The sequence below is a fragment of the Natrix helvetica genome, assembly GCF_964273705.1.
Source record: "Natrix helvetica genome assembly, chromosome: 1".
Lineage (NCBI taxonomy): Eukaryota > Metazoa > Chordata > Lepidosauria > Squamata > Natricidae > Natrix > Natrix helvetica.
The window spans coordinates 254,274,985-254,292,190 of record NC_138548.1 but is presented as its reverse complement, the minus strand read 5'-3'; the positions used below and the strand labels follow the sequence as shown (position 1 = coordinate 254,292,190).

General features: G+C 39.4%; 1 protein-coding gene across 1 annotated transcript in view; it reads right to left on the bottom strand.

The window, feature by feature from the left end:
- Positions 1-16,668, bottom strand: part of LOC309398741 (heparan sulfate glucosamine 3-O-sulfotransferase 3B1-like) — a 44,011-nt gene extending 27,343 nt beyond the window's left edge. Inside the window, exon 1 of the mRNA XM_081965910.1 lies at positions 15,962-16,668. Coding sequence (XP_081822036.1) covers positions 15,962-16,524 — 563 coding nt within the window. The 5' untranslated portion in view covers positions 16,525-16,668. The remainder of the gene's footprint in view (positions 1-15,961) is intronic.
- Between the last annotated feature and the right edge of the window lie 538 nt (positions 16,669-17,206).

The window sequence follows — 17,206 nt, the reverse complement described above, 5'->3', positions numbered from 1 at the left end:
CTTTATCGTAAATTTGACCATTTCATGAAATTTGCAGCAAGTAGTTTCACAACATCAGTGTAATTAGAAGTAAAGTATAGTAAGTGGTTAAGTTGCACCTAGGAATTGGTATCAGTAATTTTGGAGCAACCCCATCAGGCCTGGAAGCTATCTTGGGCATTTGATCTTCAGACCTGCCAGATTTAGTCTGTGGAAAACTGGGAGGGAGTATTGTCTGGAGCTGGGGAGATATATAGTCGTAATAACATTCCTTTCTCTGAGAGTCAAGGACAATCTGCCCTGTACTTGGAGGGGTGTGACTGGGAGGTATCTCCAGTTGGGACGATGCTTTGAATAGATCATGTGATGGACATGTGGGTGCAGGGGTGCTTGGACTTTCTTTTGGGTGTGGGAAAACCTGGAAGCTTTCAGATTCCCAGATGTGCCAGTATGACCTCTCTAATAAAATGGAACTTTGAGGAACTTCTTAGCCTTGGAGTCTTCTTTTGTTGGGGGTCTTACTTGGAACCCTGACACCCACTTCTTCTTAGCCTAAGCAACCTAAATAGGATTGTTCCTAGGGAATGGAATTGTGGGAAATATTCATGTAAACTATCTTGAGCTCTTATTCCCAGAGGGAATTAAGATGCAATGAATGAGTAAACGCATAACTATTATTACTGATCAGTGGTTGGCATGTTCTTCCATGGTGCCAGACAGGAGTGTTCTTCCAGTCCTAGTTGAAGTCTACTTCAAGTCTGAGCTTGGCGTTTTCTCCTTGCATTTTCTCCTAGGATTCTTGTCTCCTCGCACAATAGGTTGCACTCCTTGACTGCCCAGAAAGAAGCAGGAATCATATAATAAATCATAACAATGTCAAGTAAAATTGAGGCAGTGCTTAAAGTGAGGGAAGCAATAGCTCTGGAGTTAGAGTAGGAAGGAAAGAGCAAAGTGGGGAAAACAAATCAAGAGACATTCAAACGAACATCTTAGATATCCATGTTTTGCAGGAGGAAAAATAATGAAGAAAAGTCTCAGGAATCTTCTGAAGTCTTCTCAGTCCTTGGATCACAATTTTTAAAATTAAATTACTTCCTGTTCAATATAAGTAGCAGTCAGCTGTCTTACTGATATTTGGCGCCCATCTTTAGAATATTATGGATTGATGCTGCAAATTTAGGGATAGACCTGATCTCATTTATTTAATTAAATGTTTATGCCTTACCAACCTCCCTAAATGGTGGCTCCTTGCAGAATCCTTGCAGATTCTTTCATCTAGCTACATTTTGTTTAATCTTTGGGCTCCAAACCATTATCTTCATCTTTTCAACATTGAGCAATTATTATTTCAACTGCTAAAATGAAATAGATAAGTTCCTTATTTTTAATAGACTTGCACATGTAAATATATGTAGCAACATTAATTCTGGGAAGCATTTCATTCTTTGTTAATATTACTTATCACACACAGAGAGAGAAATTTAATACCAAAAAAAGCATTGCTTTATTGCACAAACAAACAAACGAAAGAACAACCCCTTTGATTTCCAACATTTGGAAAAATAATTGTGATATATACAGTATATGCCTATCTGACCGGAGTCACATGTTAATGATGTTATAATCTTCCATTACAGTTCTTGCACTGAAGCTGAGGTGAATCTGTCTACTTTGCTTAATTCATGCCAATTTGTCATCTGTATGGCTTCACTAAGATCAGTATCCCAAGCTTCCTTTAAATCAAGGGGTGGATCTCCTATTTCTAATTGCAATAAGAAGTTGTGCTTTTTTTTAGATTGTTCCTTTCAGTTATTCTAAATAGTGGAATATTAAATTCTCAAATTTATTGTAAGTCCACATTTTTATAATTCTAACATTTCTATCGCCCAAAAGAGATTTGAGTTAATATCAGACAACTTATTGCCCAGTCATTGCTCTATCTGATCTTTATAAAGAAGTTCCCAACAATCTTGCAGTTTATAAAGATACTATGTCACCATGATAACCCTGATCTATATATGTTATTTAAAACATTAAAGGAGAAGGATGCTTTATTAAAGCTATCTATATACTTTTCCAAACTTGAAGCATCATTTTAGAGAAATATTTTTAATAACTTTTACTAGACAAATATTTTGGATGGAAGAGCCATTGATTTATAAAATTATTTGGTTGCAATATTTCAATTTGGATCCATGGTTTTGAAGAGTCTTCCATAATAAATCACAGGCCCTAACTGTGCCATTTGATAATACATTATCAAATTGAGTATGCACCACTCTCCCAGTTTCTGAGGTTTATATGAAATCCTTCTATTTATTCTTATTCTTATTTTGGCATGAAAGCAGAAACTGTTCTGTCCTGTTCTGGAATGGAATTTTCACTGTAGGCATTGAAATAAATAATTAAGCCTTGCATGGATTTTCATTTCTACCACTGCAATTCACCCTATTGAAATGTTCTGAAGCCCAGTTTTTCATTTCCCTGTTTAATCGCTTTAATGTTGGTTTTTAATTATTAATAAGAATAATAAATGTTTTAGTAATAGTGATGCCTAAATATGTTAAAGATTTATACACTGTTGATATTTCTAAATCTATAGAAATTTATTTTCGAAGTAAGGGTGTGTGTGAAAAATACCAAATGTGATTTGTGAAAATTAACTCATAATCCTGATGCCTCTGCAAATTCCTCTAACTCTTCGTTAGTACAGTTAGCTGAGTGGGAAGCATTTGAGAGTCAGAACCATATCATCTGCAGATAAATTTAAATGCTATTTCTTGTTACATAATTTTATCCCATAACCTTGAATGTTAGATCCAGGGGCTATTAACCAATTTCATTGTATTTAAGTACGATGACAATAAAGATTATACTTACTATTACTAATACTTCTACAGTTGAAGTTGAATAATAAAGGTGATAAGGGATAACCCCAATTCATATCTCTTGAATTCATAATAGAATCTGAATCATAACTGTTAAATCTTCTCTGGTCTTTAGTCAGTCCATAAATATGTTCAATCATCTTACAAAAGCGAGACCAATTTAAATCTTTTTAGTATTTATTTAAGATCTGTAATTTCAGAGAATCAAAGTCTTCAAATATATATATAAAGTACATATGGCTAGTGAAAGTTTATCGATTTTGTGTAATATTTAATGACTTATAATTACTTTTCAACCAATAGGTAATAAGTTAGTATGATTTATAGTTTGTGAGATGGGTCTATAAGGTACCAATTTCTGATAATCTTTATCAATTTAAGAAAGAATTATCTTACACTGTTTCCAAGATTCTGGTAAGTACTCATGAAAGCAGGAATTAAAGGTATTAAAGATCTCTTTAAATTCTTTTGTTTTTTTTAAATCTCCTGATACTCCATCAGTGCCGGGAGATTTTTTCATCTTGAATAGTGTTAAAGACTTTAGAGATTTCTAAGACAAAGAAAATAAATTCTATAACCTGAATATCCTCTGGAGCTAATTCTTTAAATGTTAATCTATTTGAATATTGATAATCTTTTGTTAGTGATGTATTATTTGAGGAATATATTTGTTGAAAAAGATAGCTGAACTCTTTATTTATATATTTTGTTTTAATATAAGTGACCATCTGGCCATTGGCATTTTTAACTGCACAACGTATTTTATTCATGCATTGCCCCACAGACACAAAAGTATCTAACATTTTGTCCACTAGAAGTTAAATGGAAAGTTAGTAACTAATACAGCTAAAGTAAGCCTTCCAGACCATGGCCCTAACAATCTGTTTTTAGACTGCATTTCTAGTTTTAGCAAAACCCCTCAGAATTGATTAAGTTAAACAGGGACCAAAGCTTTTAGACACTTCCACAATGCAGCAAATATTTCTGAGGATGAAAAATATTTTCACTTTTTAGAAGAAGCCTTGTTCGGATAGAAGTTCCATACAATAAGCACACCCCAAAGCCAGATAAAACATCAGGAATGCTAGAAACAGAGCAAGGTATTGATTCTCCCTCAAATATTATACCACAGGGCATTGAGCATAGAATCCTTCCATACAATACCACTAGTGCTCTTCAATCACTTTGGACACCATACAGTGACAGCAGGTAGCAGTGGATATCTTTGGTTGCTTTCCAATCCTGTAATTAGACTATAGGAGTAAGCATGGTCTAGTATTTATTGTGCTTTAAGGCCATATGGTTAACTACCCAGAGAGCTCTGACCTATTTATTATCTTCTTAACTCATTGATCACCACTCCTCTTGACAGAAGGGCAAAGATTTGGGAGGAATAGTGCCTGTCATCTTTCAGCACTAAGGAGCTGATGGTGATTTAGCAGCTTTCTGCCCTACTCCATCTTTTTGCACATCTAAGAAGCTGTGTGACAAGTTAAACACCATATGTAGTTTCCTGGGTTAATAAGGTGCATCCATTTCAGATGCAGGTAATGTTTTCAGTTCAACTAGCAACCCACACTTGGAAATACACCATTAGTTTGACCTATCAAGTATTGAGTCTTGTCAGGACTTATTAATAATTGCCTCATGCAGAAAAGATACTACACTATGCTATAATCTTGACAAGAAAATGCATCCAATACTATGGATTATTCAGAGGTTGATGGTTTGCTCAACTTCTGGATATATTGAGGAGTTTTATAAAGTTAGAACTATGGATGCAAGATATAGGAAACTTCAGGGTTATCCACACGGAAGTACACTGTTGATTGTTTTATCAGGACAGGATCTGAACTTGTCTCTATAAGAGTAAAAATAAGCAATTTAGAATTGTTCATTTCTGAGTAAGTCAAGAAAGGAGATTTGTGCACTCCTAAGAATTAGGCAGCTAAGAAGATTGTGCCAGAGATCAGCATTATACAGGAACTTGAAGAGAAACAGTACAAAGATACCTGCAAAAAATCTTATGATCCTTCCTTCCTGCCTTAATTTCAAGACTGCAATTTTATTGCTTAGCAGGAAGTTCTACCCTAACTTAGAACCACATATTCTGGATTCACCAAACTTTCCCAGTCCAAATGCACATTTGATTTTGGTTGATGAGGGATTTCAGCTGGACAGCTGAGACTGTGAAACCTGATCAGGGAAGACAAAGCCATTCCTATCAGTGACCTGCTGGGAAGAATACAGCAGTTGCACCATATCAAAAGGCAAGCATGAAACTGTAGTACGCTTATCAGCAATAGTAATCATTCTTGTCATCTACTAAAACAATTTTTTTAAAAAAATAGCAATCCCACAAAAGCACAAGGGCCTTGCTGATGGATCACAAGAGCTCATTCTTTCTTTGGAATCCTGTTCTTTGTAACTACCATGCTGCAACACAAACTCATTTTGTTGTGGGATCTGCTGGAAAGTATATCAAGTCTTGAATTGCAGGTTAAACTAGAAACAGAGACCCATCTGGACTCATATTGGGCTCTTGTTTCCAAGGAATTTCAACTATTCAAGATGCTGAAGATACCGTCTGAAATAGAAATGAAGAGCCTTAAAGTTGAAATAGCATGAAATCAGTCCTAGCCTCATCCTGCTCGGTTTATTTCTAGACATCACGTTAGGCAAAGTATGTTGCATTAATACAGGATTAATGCTTATTTTAATGTTGAAGTGTTCAATCCAGTATCTCTCAGGTCTTGTGGACTGGAGAGATTCCATAATAAGCAGACATGCTGAGTGATTATAGCCAGGGGTGGGATTCTACCATTGTAACAACCAGTTCACCGAGTGCTTTGTTTCAAAAAGAGCTCTAGAACTGACCTTCTACTGCAGCCCCGGTGAGTAAAACAGCTGAGGCGCAGCAATCGCTCTGCCGGACTTATCAGCTGGGGTTCAAACACAGGAAATAAAGGACAGGATAGAGCAGAGGTGGGTGGGCAGGCCCAGCTGATCATTGGAGTGAATCAGCTCGCTTCCAGCTGATTGTCGGAGCTACCGGTTCGCCCAAACCGGTAGAATCCCACCCTTGATTACAGCCTATGTGAGCAGCACTCTATCCTAATTTATATTACTGAAAACTTGCACATGCATCAGAGAGGACCAGGTTTCTTACATATCTCTCCATCCCCAAAGGAAACAATATAGGAAGTCTTTCATAACTGGCAATTAGAATTTTGTATCATCCAAAAACAATCAGACAGCTTGAGGTTCCTAAAGTGAGCATTAATTTTAAATAAACATAAACTGCAATAAAGATAAATACCAATTTCAGACTAGTCCACGGAGTTGAAGAATCCATTTTGTGAAGAACCACCTGTCAGCTTCAGAGAAGCTGTAGCTGCTTACTCCTTTGGTCATCTTCCAATATGATAGAGCAAGGGTGGTTTCAAGAGTGTCACAACTAGCCTGCCTCAATCAAGAAACTGACAATAAGGATAATAATGACCTTATGCAAGGTTACGTGCTAGAATTTGCAGAGAAATGGAACAGCTATTGGAACAGTGAAAACAGGAAGCTTCATGCAAAGTTTTTTTTTAGCGTATGGAAGAAAAGAAGGTGAAAATGCATTTGCTGTTTACATTCAGAAGCAGAAAAAAGGGAGGCAGACACCAAAGAAAGCTCATTTTTAAAACACTTAAAGAGAAGGAACTGTTTAGTAGAGCCAGAGTTTTAACAAATCGAGATGGAGAACAAGGAACAGCTTCCACTGTCTCCAGGTTAAAGAACCGTTTTGGCAATTTTGGCAGTCTGAAGACAAATAGGATCCGTTTCAGCTCCTTCAAAAAGGCAGCTAAGACTTCCAGAATCCACACTGCATTTATTTGCATTGAATGTTGTTTGGGATTTCTCAAAAAGAAACTGGCTCCATGCTTGCAAAGACTTCAACCTCACCTTCCTATGGAAGGCTGCTAGAAACAGTTATTCCTTTTGGAAAACAGGCCCTTGTGATGAATGGAGGCTTGAGGGTGGACTCTACACAACTCAGTTTAGTTACGGTAACAACATTCCATCAATATAATTTCAGTACAAATGCATTACAGAGTGTTAGATAGTCATAGCACTTAGACTTATATACCGCTTCACAGTGCTTTAGAACCCTCTCTAAGCAGTTTATAGAGTCAGCCTATTGCCCCCAACAATCTGGGTCTTCATTTTACCCAACCTCGGAAGGATGGAAAGCTGAATCAACCTTGAGCCACTCAGAATCAAAGTCCTGGAGTGAACAGTGAGTTAGGAGATTCCATATTAACTATTCCATTGCAAAACAATGAACGGACAAGTTCAACTACAGGTGGTCCTCAACTTATGTATGATCTGCTATGAATTTAGCAACCATTTGAAGTTATAATGACACCCCCCCCACAAAAAAAAGGTATTTATGACCTGGTTCTGATAACCACTGCCCCCAGTCATGTGACCACATTTTGGGAGCTTGGATGCTATTTGCAGCTTCTCGTGGTCATGTGACTACAATGATGTTTTTACCTAAAACCAAAGCATTTACTTTTAATTTCCAGCAAAAAGGCTCCATGGTAAACAATGCATTGCTTTAATGACCACAGTACTCACTTAATGACCACCATATTCATACTGTCACACAAAAAAAGGTTGATCATGTGATGACCTGTTTTAAGAGCAGGCTCAAATGCATTTATATGTCAAGGACTACCTTGCAAGTTTTCACTATTACATAGCTAATCTTATCACCATCAATGGCAGCCAATTTACAGATTGAAGGATTAGTTTTGCCCAAAGTAAGCCTGGGGCTCCTCAGAAATCGGATTAGATTTCCATTAAACCTTGATTAGGATTAATGTACCTATTTGTAAAAAAAATAGGGGATGGGATTAAAAAAACTCCCCCTCTTCCCCACTGCCCCTTCCTCAAGTTTACTGGTATAAAGAGCTGGGAAGATAGCCTTGGAGAAGGAATAGAGAGACTGTAAGGGAAACAGTGGAGAAGAGTGCCACAGAAAAACTCAGATTCCTGTGCCTGCCCCCACAACTCCCTAAATTATAGGAGGGAGGGAAGGGAAGACACAAATAGATTTGCAAGATTCTGTTATTATAAGTAATCTTAATACAATACGGTTCTAAGTCTTCCTGTACAATCTGTTGCATGGTCTGAGCTATCCTGAAGGGTTAATTAACATCTACAGACATTTAAAAAGCTGTTTAAAAAAATATTGCTCCCAAACACCAAATTAACTATGCCTTGATAACAGAGTAATGTATTGGGAGAAATCAAAAAGAAAGCTTTTACACATTAAAAAAAGCCATTTTGAAAGTTTTAAGTAATTGCTGCATCATTAATGGTAAACTATATGAAAGTATATTTTTACATGTTTAGGAGTTTGCATACTTACTTTTTCTCCTTTACTGTCTACCTTTAAAAAAAAATTATGAAAAATATTTCCATTTAAAGGCACTGAAGAAAAAGGTTAAGATAGAAAAGTTTTTCCATCAATCTTTATAGTAGCAGTCACTCAACCATTCAGAGTTGGACAATGCAAACGGACATTGTTGCAAGCAAAACTGCATGGGTCCTTATATTTTGCAGATCTAAGTTAAATCCAATAAAAGACTTTTTTTTGGGGCAATACAGATAGAGTTCCATTCCCAAGGTCTGTTCTTAAGTCAGATTTGTAAGCTGGAACAGTATTACATAATACTATTTGCATATTGTAATATAAGTAAATACTACTCATTACACAATATGTGTAATGAACTTGAACCATTGTGTATTTAACTCAAATTTTGCTACAAAAGTCTCTGTTCTAAATTACAGGTCATCCTTAAACCGGCAACCTACTGTATAAATCACTAAATAATTATTGCTACCTTATTTCCCCAAAAATAAGACTTCCCCAGATAATAAGCCCAATCGGGCTTTTGAGCGCATGTGCTAAAATAAGCCCTCCCCAAAAAATAACCCCTCCTTGAAAATATTGCAACATAGCAGCAATCATGAGGTGAGTATGCTCGCTGTCTCCGGCACCTCAAAAGTAATAAGACCTCCCCAAAAATAAGGCCAAGCACTTATTTTGGGGGGGTCAAAAGAAAATAAGACCCTGTCTTGATTTCAGGGAAGCACGGTAGTAAATAAAAGTTCAAAAATGTATATTTTTATACACTTCTGCCTTTTGGTTTATTTTGTTCACTTACAAAGTGCAACTTAAAGAATATTATTCCAAAAGTTTGAGATATACAATCTAAGGAGATTTTATCAATGAAAACATTTTTCTGTCCCATTTCTCTTGAAATTTGTTTAGATTTTTTTAAAATTGTGCTTACAAAATAAAGTAAGGTGCATCCATTTAGCAGTTAATTGTGTGATTTAAGGACTTCTCGTCTACAAAGAGAAGATCTAGTCAAACCGTAATGCATCAAGTTCTATAATTTCTTCTTTCCTTACAGTTATTCAAGGGCCAAACTTTAGCTGATATAAATGCCGCTAGACAGAGTTAGAATATTGCTTCTAACTTTGGCATGCAGGTTTTAAAGTTCTTAAACAGCCAGAATGTCTTTCAGTGCCAAATATTTTCAAAATGGCTATACATAAATTGTAAAACTCAAGTTGCACAGTACTACAGACTCCAACGGGCATGAGCTGATTTTAATTAAACCCTTGAAGCACCGAGTAGACTGTTGAATTAGGTGGCTAGATTTTCCTATCTCGGCTTATTTTGGCATCCTCCCATTGTGGGACATATCTCTGAGTAAATATGCCAACATTTTGTGCCATGTGTCTGCAATCCTAAACCTATCCATTTCTGCTCAATGGAAATTACTTCCCAGTCATAAAAATGTAAAACTTTTGGGATTGGGCTGCAAGAATTTCAGGCAAGTTGCTTTGAAACCATATTATGCAGTTGTCTTGCATGCTGCCCATATAAGCTGCAGAACTGTACTTATTTCAGTAGTATTTCTTTTTTTTCCCCTGTGATCTTTTAATAGCTCTTCCTTGGCGTCTGAACCATGCAATTGTATAATTACTAGTTTCACAAAAGTATTTTTCCTTCCAGGAGGAAAAACTGCTTTCATATTTGCTGAATTAACCTTAGAATAATAGATTAGATACATTAATTAGAAAGAAGCATTTTATTTTAATGAATCACTTAAGCTGAACAAGGGTGGTTTACTAGAGCAAGCTATGCCAGCCCTAAAGCAAAGAGTGCCCTTAAATATTGACTTATTCCACTTATTGGAGTTAGGGGTCCTATCTGCAATTAGTTTTCCCCCCTATTTCTCACCCAGAAGGGTTGATCAGCCATTTTACAGTCTAGTTCAAGCAGCTAATTTAATGCAGAACTCTCAAGATGCTTTGACATTGCCTGCCTTAACAAACCATGACAGCTCTTTAGATTTCCCTTTCCAAAATGCTATAACGCAAAGTGATGAAACTAGACGCAGGCAACACATTCTGAATTCATTATTTCATAACATAGAAGACTCATCCATGCAGTATTATTTAACTCTATTTTCAGCATATATTTTTTTCTCAGCAAAGATTAAGCTGGTGTTGACATTTAGATCACCAGATCATTCAAAAACTGTTCACGTTTGAATCGGGCATATACATCTTTCTCCTAAACTAGTTTTTTTAATGTCTCCATAGAAGCAAATAAAGTATCAAGATAAGTAGAAAACACCAGGTAATGTAAACAGAGGTATTTTCTTAGGGGGTACATCTAGAAACAGTTAACGCTGTTAGCAATCCTAAATAAGCCAAACAGACACACCCCTCTCTGGTTTCAATTTTTCCCAGAAGCAGTATTTTCTTCAGGATGGTTTCAGAATTCAAAAGCTGTAGAAAGATAGAAAAAGCAGTAAGATAAATTAAAATTAGAAACACACATATGACCATTCTCAGCATCTGCTTGTTTCAGGCAACATTCCCTGGAGCAAAACTCTTACTGAATCCAAGATGATCACATCAAAAGAAGTAATGAAAATTATCACACAACTCAAACTTGGCTTTGGTGTAAGATCTGTTCGGAACCACACATTTGGAAAAACTCCTGATGTTTCGTAGAAAACAGGATAACCACCACAGTTTCCCTTTCCTAGATAAACATCAGTTATGTGTGTTGATATTATATTTGAACAATCACGCCTAAATGCTAAATATAATTCATTCAAAGACATAAAAGACAAAGTGTTTGCTTTACTCTAGTAAAAATCACCCATCATTTAGAGTCACCAAATAAATCAATAGTGACTAATAACTTCAAGGGTTCTACCATGATTAAGTTGCTATTGCATGAAATATAGCCAACTCTGAAGTTGAATTGACAGAGAAGAGGAAAACAGCTTTTGCTAACTTTGCAATCAAATGATCCAGGTCTTAATATGGCATTTTAAGGCTTGCAAACCTTCACACTCACTTAGAAATCCCACACAATGCTGGTAGATTTTTTTTTTTAAAGAAGTGCATGGGATTTTCATGATAAAATTATTTCAATTCTTTGATTGTTGAAGGGAAGGAAACTTTTTGAAAGCATAACTGACACCAGTAAATTAAACTATTGATTGCCCTTTAAATGCCATCAGCTCTGCTCCTTACATGAGAGTACACACAGAATTGATCTCAACATTTAAATTAAGTGTTTTATAGCCAAAATCATTAATCTGACAATTAACATTATCCCTTTTGGATCAGTCTGCATCTATTTTATCTCATGGCTTCCATTTCTAAATCATAGCCTAATTTCACATTTACCCACATATCTAATCAGGCGTTCATTCTATTGACCTCAACTGAAGGCTACTCTAAATGAAATCTCTGCATAACTGTAAATTTAACTTACTGAAATGTCTTGGAATTGAAGAGCTCATAATTATTGTACATAATAATTGAACCAAAGTACTTCAGTTCCCAGTCATTTCTGTTGGTGCTACAGTTCCAAACAGGAGTCAACTTCATGGGTATTTAAGTCTTCAAAAAGCCAATGATATTACAACTAAACTACTTGTGCTGTTCATAACCCTAAATTGCCGGATAAGTGGATAAATACTGGATTAAAATATTCTGCAGTTTGTTTTCATTCAGGCCACTTTTTTGTCAGTTTATAACCTCCGTATTTTCCCATTATTATTTTATTATTTTTACTTCCTTCTTAGGAGTACTATCTCAATATGCTGTATGTTTTTAAATAGTTTTCATGTGCTTACTTAGCTCAAGAAATTGATCTACTTAACACCCAGAAACTTATTATTTCACCTTAAACAGGACAGACTGATCTTGTTTGGAGAAGCATAACATAAGGTAAGAAAGTATTCACTGATACTTGATTAGGAAACTTTTATATTCCTAGTCAATTAAATAAACATCTACAATGCATTTCAGCACATTGCATATTTGTTTAGGACAACTTTCTTCATGCACACAATAATTTAATAACAATTAAAGCATATCAAAACCTCTTATTTGCCACTGCTTTCAGAATATGCAATGCTCTCTTTGAACAAGGTAGCAATAAGAATAGTTGAGGAAAAAAGAGAACATCAAATTTTCAATACATGAAAATTTTTGTTATATGAAAATGGCAACACTATTCTCTTGGACTGAGAATAGAAATACATAATGAGTAACATAACAGCAGGGGAGAGGAAGTGAGATATAGTGTATGCACATGTATTACAATGCCACTGTTAAATTGTACCAATCCAGTCCACTCACTTTTTTCAGCTAATTCCATTTTGCTTTATTTGTCCACCATTTTGAATAACAATCCCCATCTTTTCTAGTTCTGCAATCATTAGTCTGCTATCAGATCTCCCTAATCAACACAGTTCACATCTCTTTTTAATCAAAGAAGAGGCATACACAACAAGCCACCGCTTTCTAAGTAAAACCGTTATGCCTTTCAAAAGAGTTCATCTGCCTGCAATTTCATGGCCTATGTTAAGAGTTACATAAAAATGAACAATGCACATTTCTAAAAAACCTTTGAAACTGAACTTCAAGGGGGTGTTAATCATTGCTATGAATTTCCTGTTATTTGAAAGCAAGGCATGAGCCATATACAAAACAAACCCGAGGCCGTATTTCCCAGCTACAGGTTGGGCTTACTACACTTTTCTCATGACGTAATCTGAGCAAAACAATCTATTCAAACCTAAACTTCTGGTTACAACAAGGCCATATCAGAATGGGAGCAATGCTAGGGTTTCATTTTATCCCCAATAATTAGAAGACTTAGGTAACGTGTTGAGCAAAACTGCAAAGGCATACTTCTTTCCTCCACATTCCCAAACTCCTAAATTACTTGGAAACTTTCCTTAGTTCATCTTGCGGTAATAGCTAACTTTTCTTGTCTTCCTGACAGCTCTGTTCATCAGATGCAGGCTGAGGAGGATCTTTTAAAAACTGTCTTCCTTTGCTTGTCCCTTCCATCTGGGAACTCTGCCTCCTGGACTCCATGAAGGACATTCACACAAGCTCACATAATCACCAAGTACTGTATGACAAAAGAGCTGAGCTAGGAAAGTTGGCAGCAGAACAAATCTATCGGGAGAAAAAAAATGGACCCCCAAATGTCTGAGCAATTTTGTCAAGAAAGCCATAAATCCATCACAAATCTTCAGAAACAAAGAGAACATTTGATGATTTGGTTTTTTAATGTAATTTAATTCTTTTTTTAGGATTTAGTTTTGTTCCTTCTTAAATTCTCTTGATAGCAGGCTCTGTAAAACATTGAAAAACAAGCTCTCCCATAAAGAAAGTCTATTGCAACAATTAGTTAGTACCATTTGTCATAACTTTTAAAAGCAGTGAGAGCTCCTAGATATTCTGTTTAGCCAAGCTCCTATTTCCTCTGAGATATTTTAATCCACAAACATTTAACATACAAACCAAATGTTGATAAAAACATCAGTTCACATAATCTGAAACAGAGTAGAAAATTCTCCATTGATTTTTTTCTCTCTCCATACTTTTACTGAAATAAGTGCAAGGCGGGGACGACGACAGTGTAAATAAGGAGGAATACAAATTAGGTTTTAGGACAAGTCAAGGAATACAAAATTAAACCATTTTAATTGAAATATTAAACTTTATTTAAATCACAGCTACTATATAAAACCAGCCACTTCTACAGAATGTGATTTACTTTCTTTTAACTTCTATTCCTGCAACCTGTTGTACATACTGCATTAGTCTTAGGCCTATGGTTTTTGATGCCCTGCAGTTCGCGTCCACTATGCTCCACATACTTCCGCCCAAAAATAATATTTGCATCAGAGGAGGAGATACAAGTTTTTCCTTAACTTTTTGAGAAAAACTGCCTTAGAATGCTTAGTGAGTGTCTCCAACTTTCTATTCCCTTCTCTCTCACCACCTATCCTACATAACCCTTCTCCATTTTCGGTTTGAAATGGTAGAACTCCTTTTCTTCAAAGGGACAGGATCACACAACTGAGCAAATATCTGTTCATGCGCCCTTGGGATGCTAACTTTTGTTGTCATAAATTTGGCTTTGATTTAGAAACGAAGGTGAAAAGGCGAGGAGAAAGGGCCACAGATCAACGTGTGCCAGCAAGAGAAGGAACCAAAGGGAGCAAAGATTAAAAGGGCCAGGAAGCAGACCAGCTGGAGCCAGAGATGGCTAGGTTGGAAACTGATCCCGATCTCCACCGTTGCAGCGATTTCAGTTACGTTCAGACGAGTAAATAAGTGACATTTCCCCCTCACTCCCGATTTAATTGCATTTTTTCCAGAGAAGTTCCCGATTTTAAAACGCGACTCGGTCGGGAAACTCTTGAGCGGACGTCTTCGAAGTTGGCTTGAAGGTGCCCTCAAGCTTTCTTCAGACCTGGGATAACGGAGGAGCGCTGCATTCCCTAGCTAAGAGCGCGGAAGCTCGAAGCCGAGCACCACAGCTGCAGTGCTTCCTTCCGCCCAGCAGAGTTTATACTGCGCACCCGGAGGCGCTTGCCTCTTGGCGCCCGCGCCGACCCAAGAAGGCGCTAGAGAGGAACGCCGGGAAGTGCTCCTCGTCGTTTGAATTGAGCTGCAGAGGTTGAGAAAGCGGGAGGACCGCCGCTTTGATCTGCCACCCCTTCAATGCCCGCGATCCGCAAAAGGGAGAGAATGGGGGTTATTTTTTCTGTCCTCACCCACCTCCGCAACGATTCTGGGGAGTGCGGGTGGGCACAGGAGCACTGCGAGTACCCACACCCAGCGTTACAGGAGAGACGCTTAAATTGCACCCAGCATCGCAAAGCGGGCAACTTTTTTTTTGCGAACGCTTCGTTTTAAGAAACGGATCCCAAGCGGCGACTTCGGGATTCCGTTAGAGTTTTGCTTTCTTTCTGGGGCAGATAAGAAGACTTCTGCTCTCAAAGCAGAAAGCAGTTCATTTCCTCCCCTCCATACCAGCCGATGCCAACCCTCCTTCGAATATTTTCTTCTCCATCTAGATGAATTTAAAACAATCTTTCTCTCTCTCTTTCATTTTTCTTTCATTCACTTTTTCATTCATTCTTTCTTTCTTGCATTCATTCATTCACTCTCTCTCTCTCTCTTAAAATAGGGAGAGTAGATTGCAAAAGATACAACGTTCAGATACCTCCTTCGAGACTCCGCGGGGCAACGGGCCTTCGGGGTCTAATTTAAGAGGAAGGCGCGTGGATCAGCAATTAACGGGCGAAGGGAAGGTCCTTTTTGCATGAGTAGCCTCTGGCCACTAAAGCACTCTCGCTATCAAGCTAGTAGCAATTACTTGGGAGGGGCGTGAGGAAAGGGAAAGGAGAAGGCGCTTTCTTAACTCGGACTTTTCAAAGGAAAAAAAGAAAAGAAACAGATCGCTGTGCGCTATGTTAAGACAGAAAGTTAATCGACTTGCACCCCACCACGCCGCGCTTTGGTCCACGCCGGGGCTCCAACTCGATCACTACGTAGCGGAGCAAGGGGGCAAGACGATGAGGCCGAAAAAGGCAAGAGATCCCCGTCTTTTAATAGGGTTCACTCCCCACCGACGGTGCTAATTTCAATGAAAGCGAGACGGGACGCCCTATCTCCCAAGTCCAGCATACCTGTACCAGGTGAGCCCTCGCTCGTAGTTGCGGTCAAAAAAGTGAGGCTCAGCGCCCACCGCTCGCACGTCCGGGTGGACCCGCAGGAACTCAAGCAACGCCCGAGTCCCACCCTTCTTCACGCCGATGATCACTGCCTGGGGCAGCCGCTTCGTCCCAGAGCCATTCAGGAAACTGGAAATGAAGCTGGGGGAATCCGGAGCCACTCCGTTGTTGCTGCTGCTGCCGCCGCCACCCAACTCTTCGTCTTCTTCGTCTTCGTCGTTCTCCGGATCGGCTCTCAGCTGGATCTTGGCCGTCCGGGCTGGGAGCAGCAGCTGGTTGAGTTCCGGACCGGGCGCTTTCCGAGCAGACGGCGGCGAAGAGCCCAGCAGCATCAGCCCCGGCGCGGCTGAAGCGCACGATCCGGCGACGCAAGAGTAGACCATGCAAAGCCACAAGGCGAGCATGATGAAGAGGAGAAGCAGCACCCACCTCCTTCGCCCCGGCGGGAGCAGCGGCGACGAGGCAGGGGGGCCGGGAGCATCGGGGAGACGGCCGCCGATCAGGCGCGGCTGGCCCATAGGCAGCAGCCCGCGGGCGGTAACCCCGGGAGCATGGTGCGTGGGGGCCCGGCCGGCACGGGTCAGCAGCGCAGCATCGCTCGCAGCCTTCGCAGCCCAGCTCCGAGCCGACGAGTGGCAACGCACCAAGGCGCCTTTGCCGGCCAGGCTGGAGCTCAGGAGGGCGGAGTACAGGCGCGCCTGACTGGCACCCTTCGGAGCCTATAAGAGCAGCCCGCCGCATGGTAATTAGCCCCCCTTTTGTTGATGAAAAGCAGCCAATGGTGAGCCGGGTCTCCCCCCGTAGGGCGGGGAGCGGAGGACTGCGGGAGGCGATTAGCCATTCTTATTGGCTAATGAGCCGTTAAAGAGCCCGGGGAGGCGAAAAGGTTACGGAGCTGCGAGGCCGAGAGGCTATTTGAGTTGAGGCTTCGCCGGTGGAAGCTTGTGCTCCCATGCCGGCGCCTTCGCTCTTTTTTTTCCTCCGGTACTGCAAGAGAGGCGAGGATCTGGCTGAAGTTGACCAGGCTCCGCCAGGCTGTGCTTGAAGGCGGCGGCGGAGAGCGATCCGAGTCAGCGGGCGGCGGCGGCGACCGCGAGCAAAGCCGCTTCTTTGACTAGATGGCGCCACGTGGGAAAGCACAACTGTGCCGTGGCCAAAAACGAACCGTGCAAAGGCGGGGTCGGATGGGAGTGGGAGAAG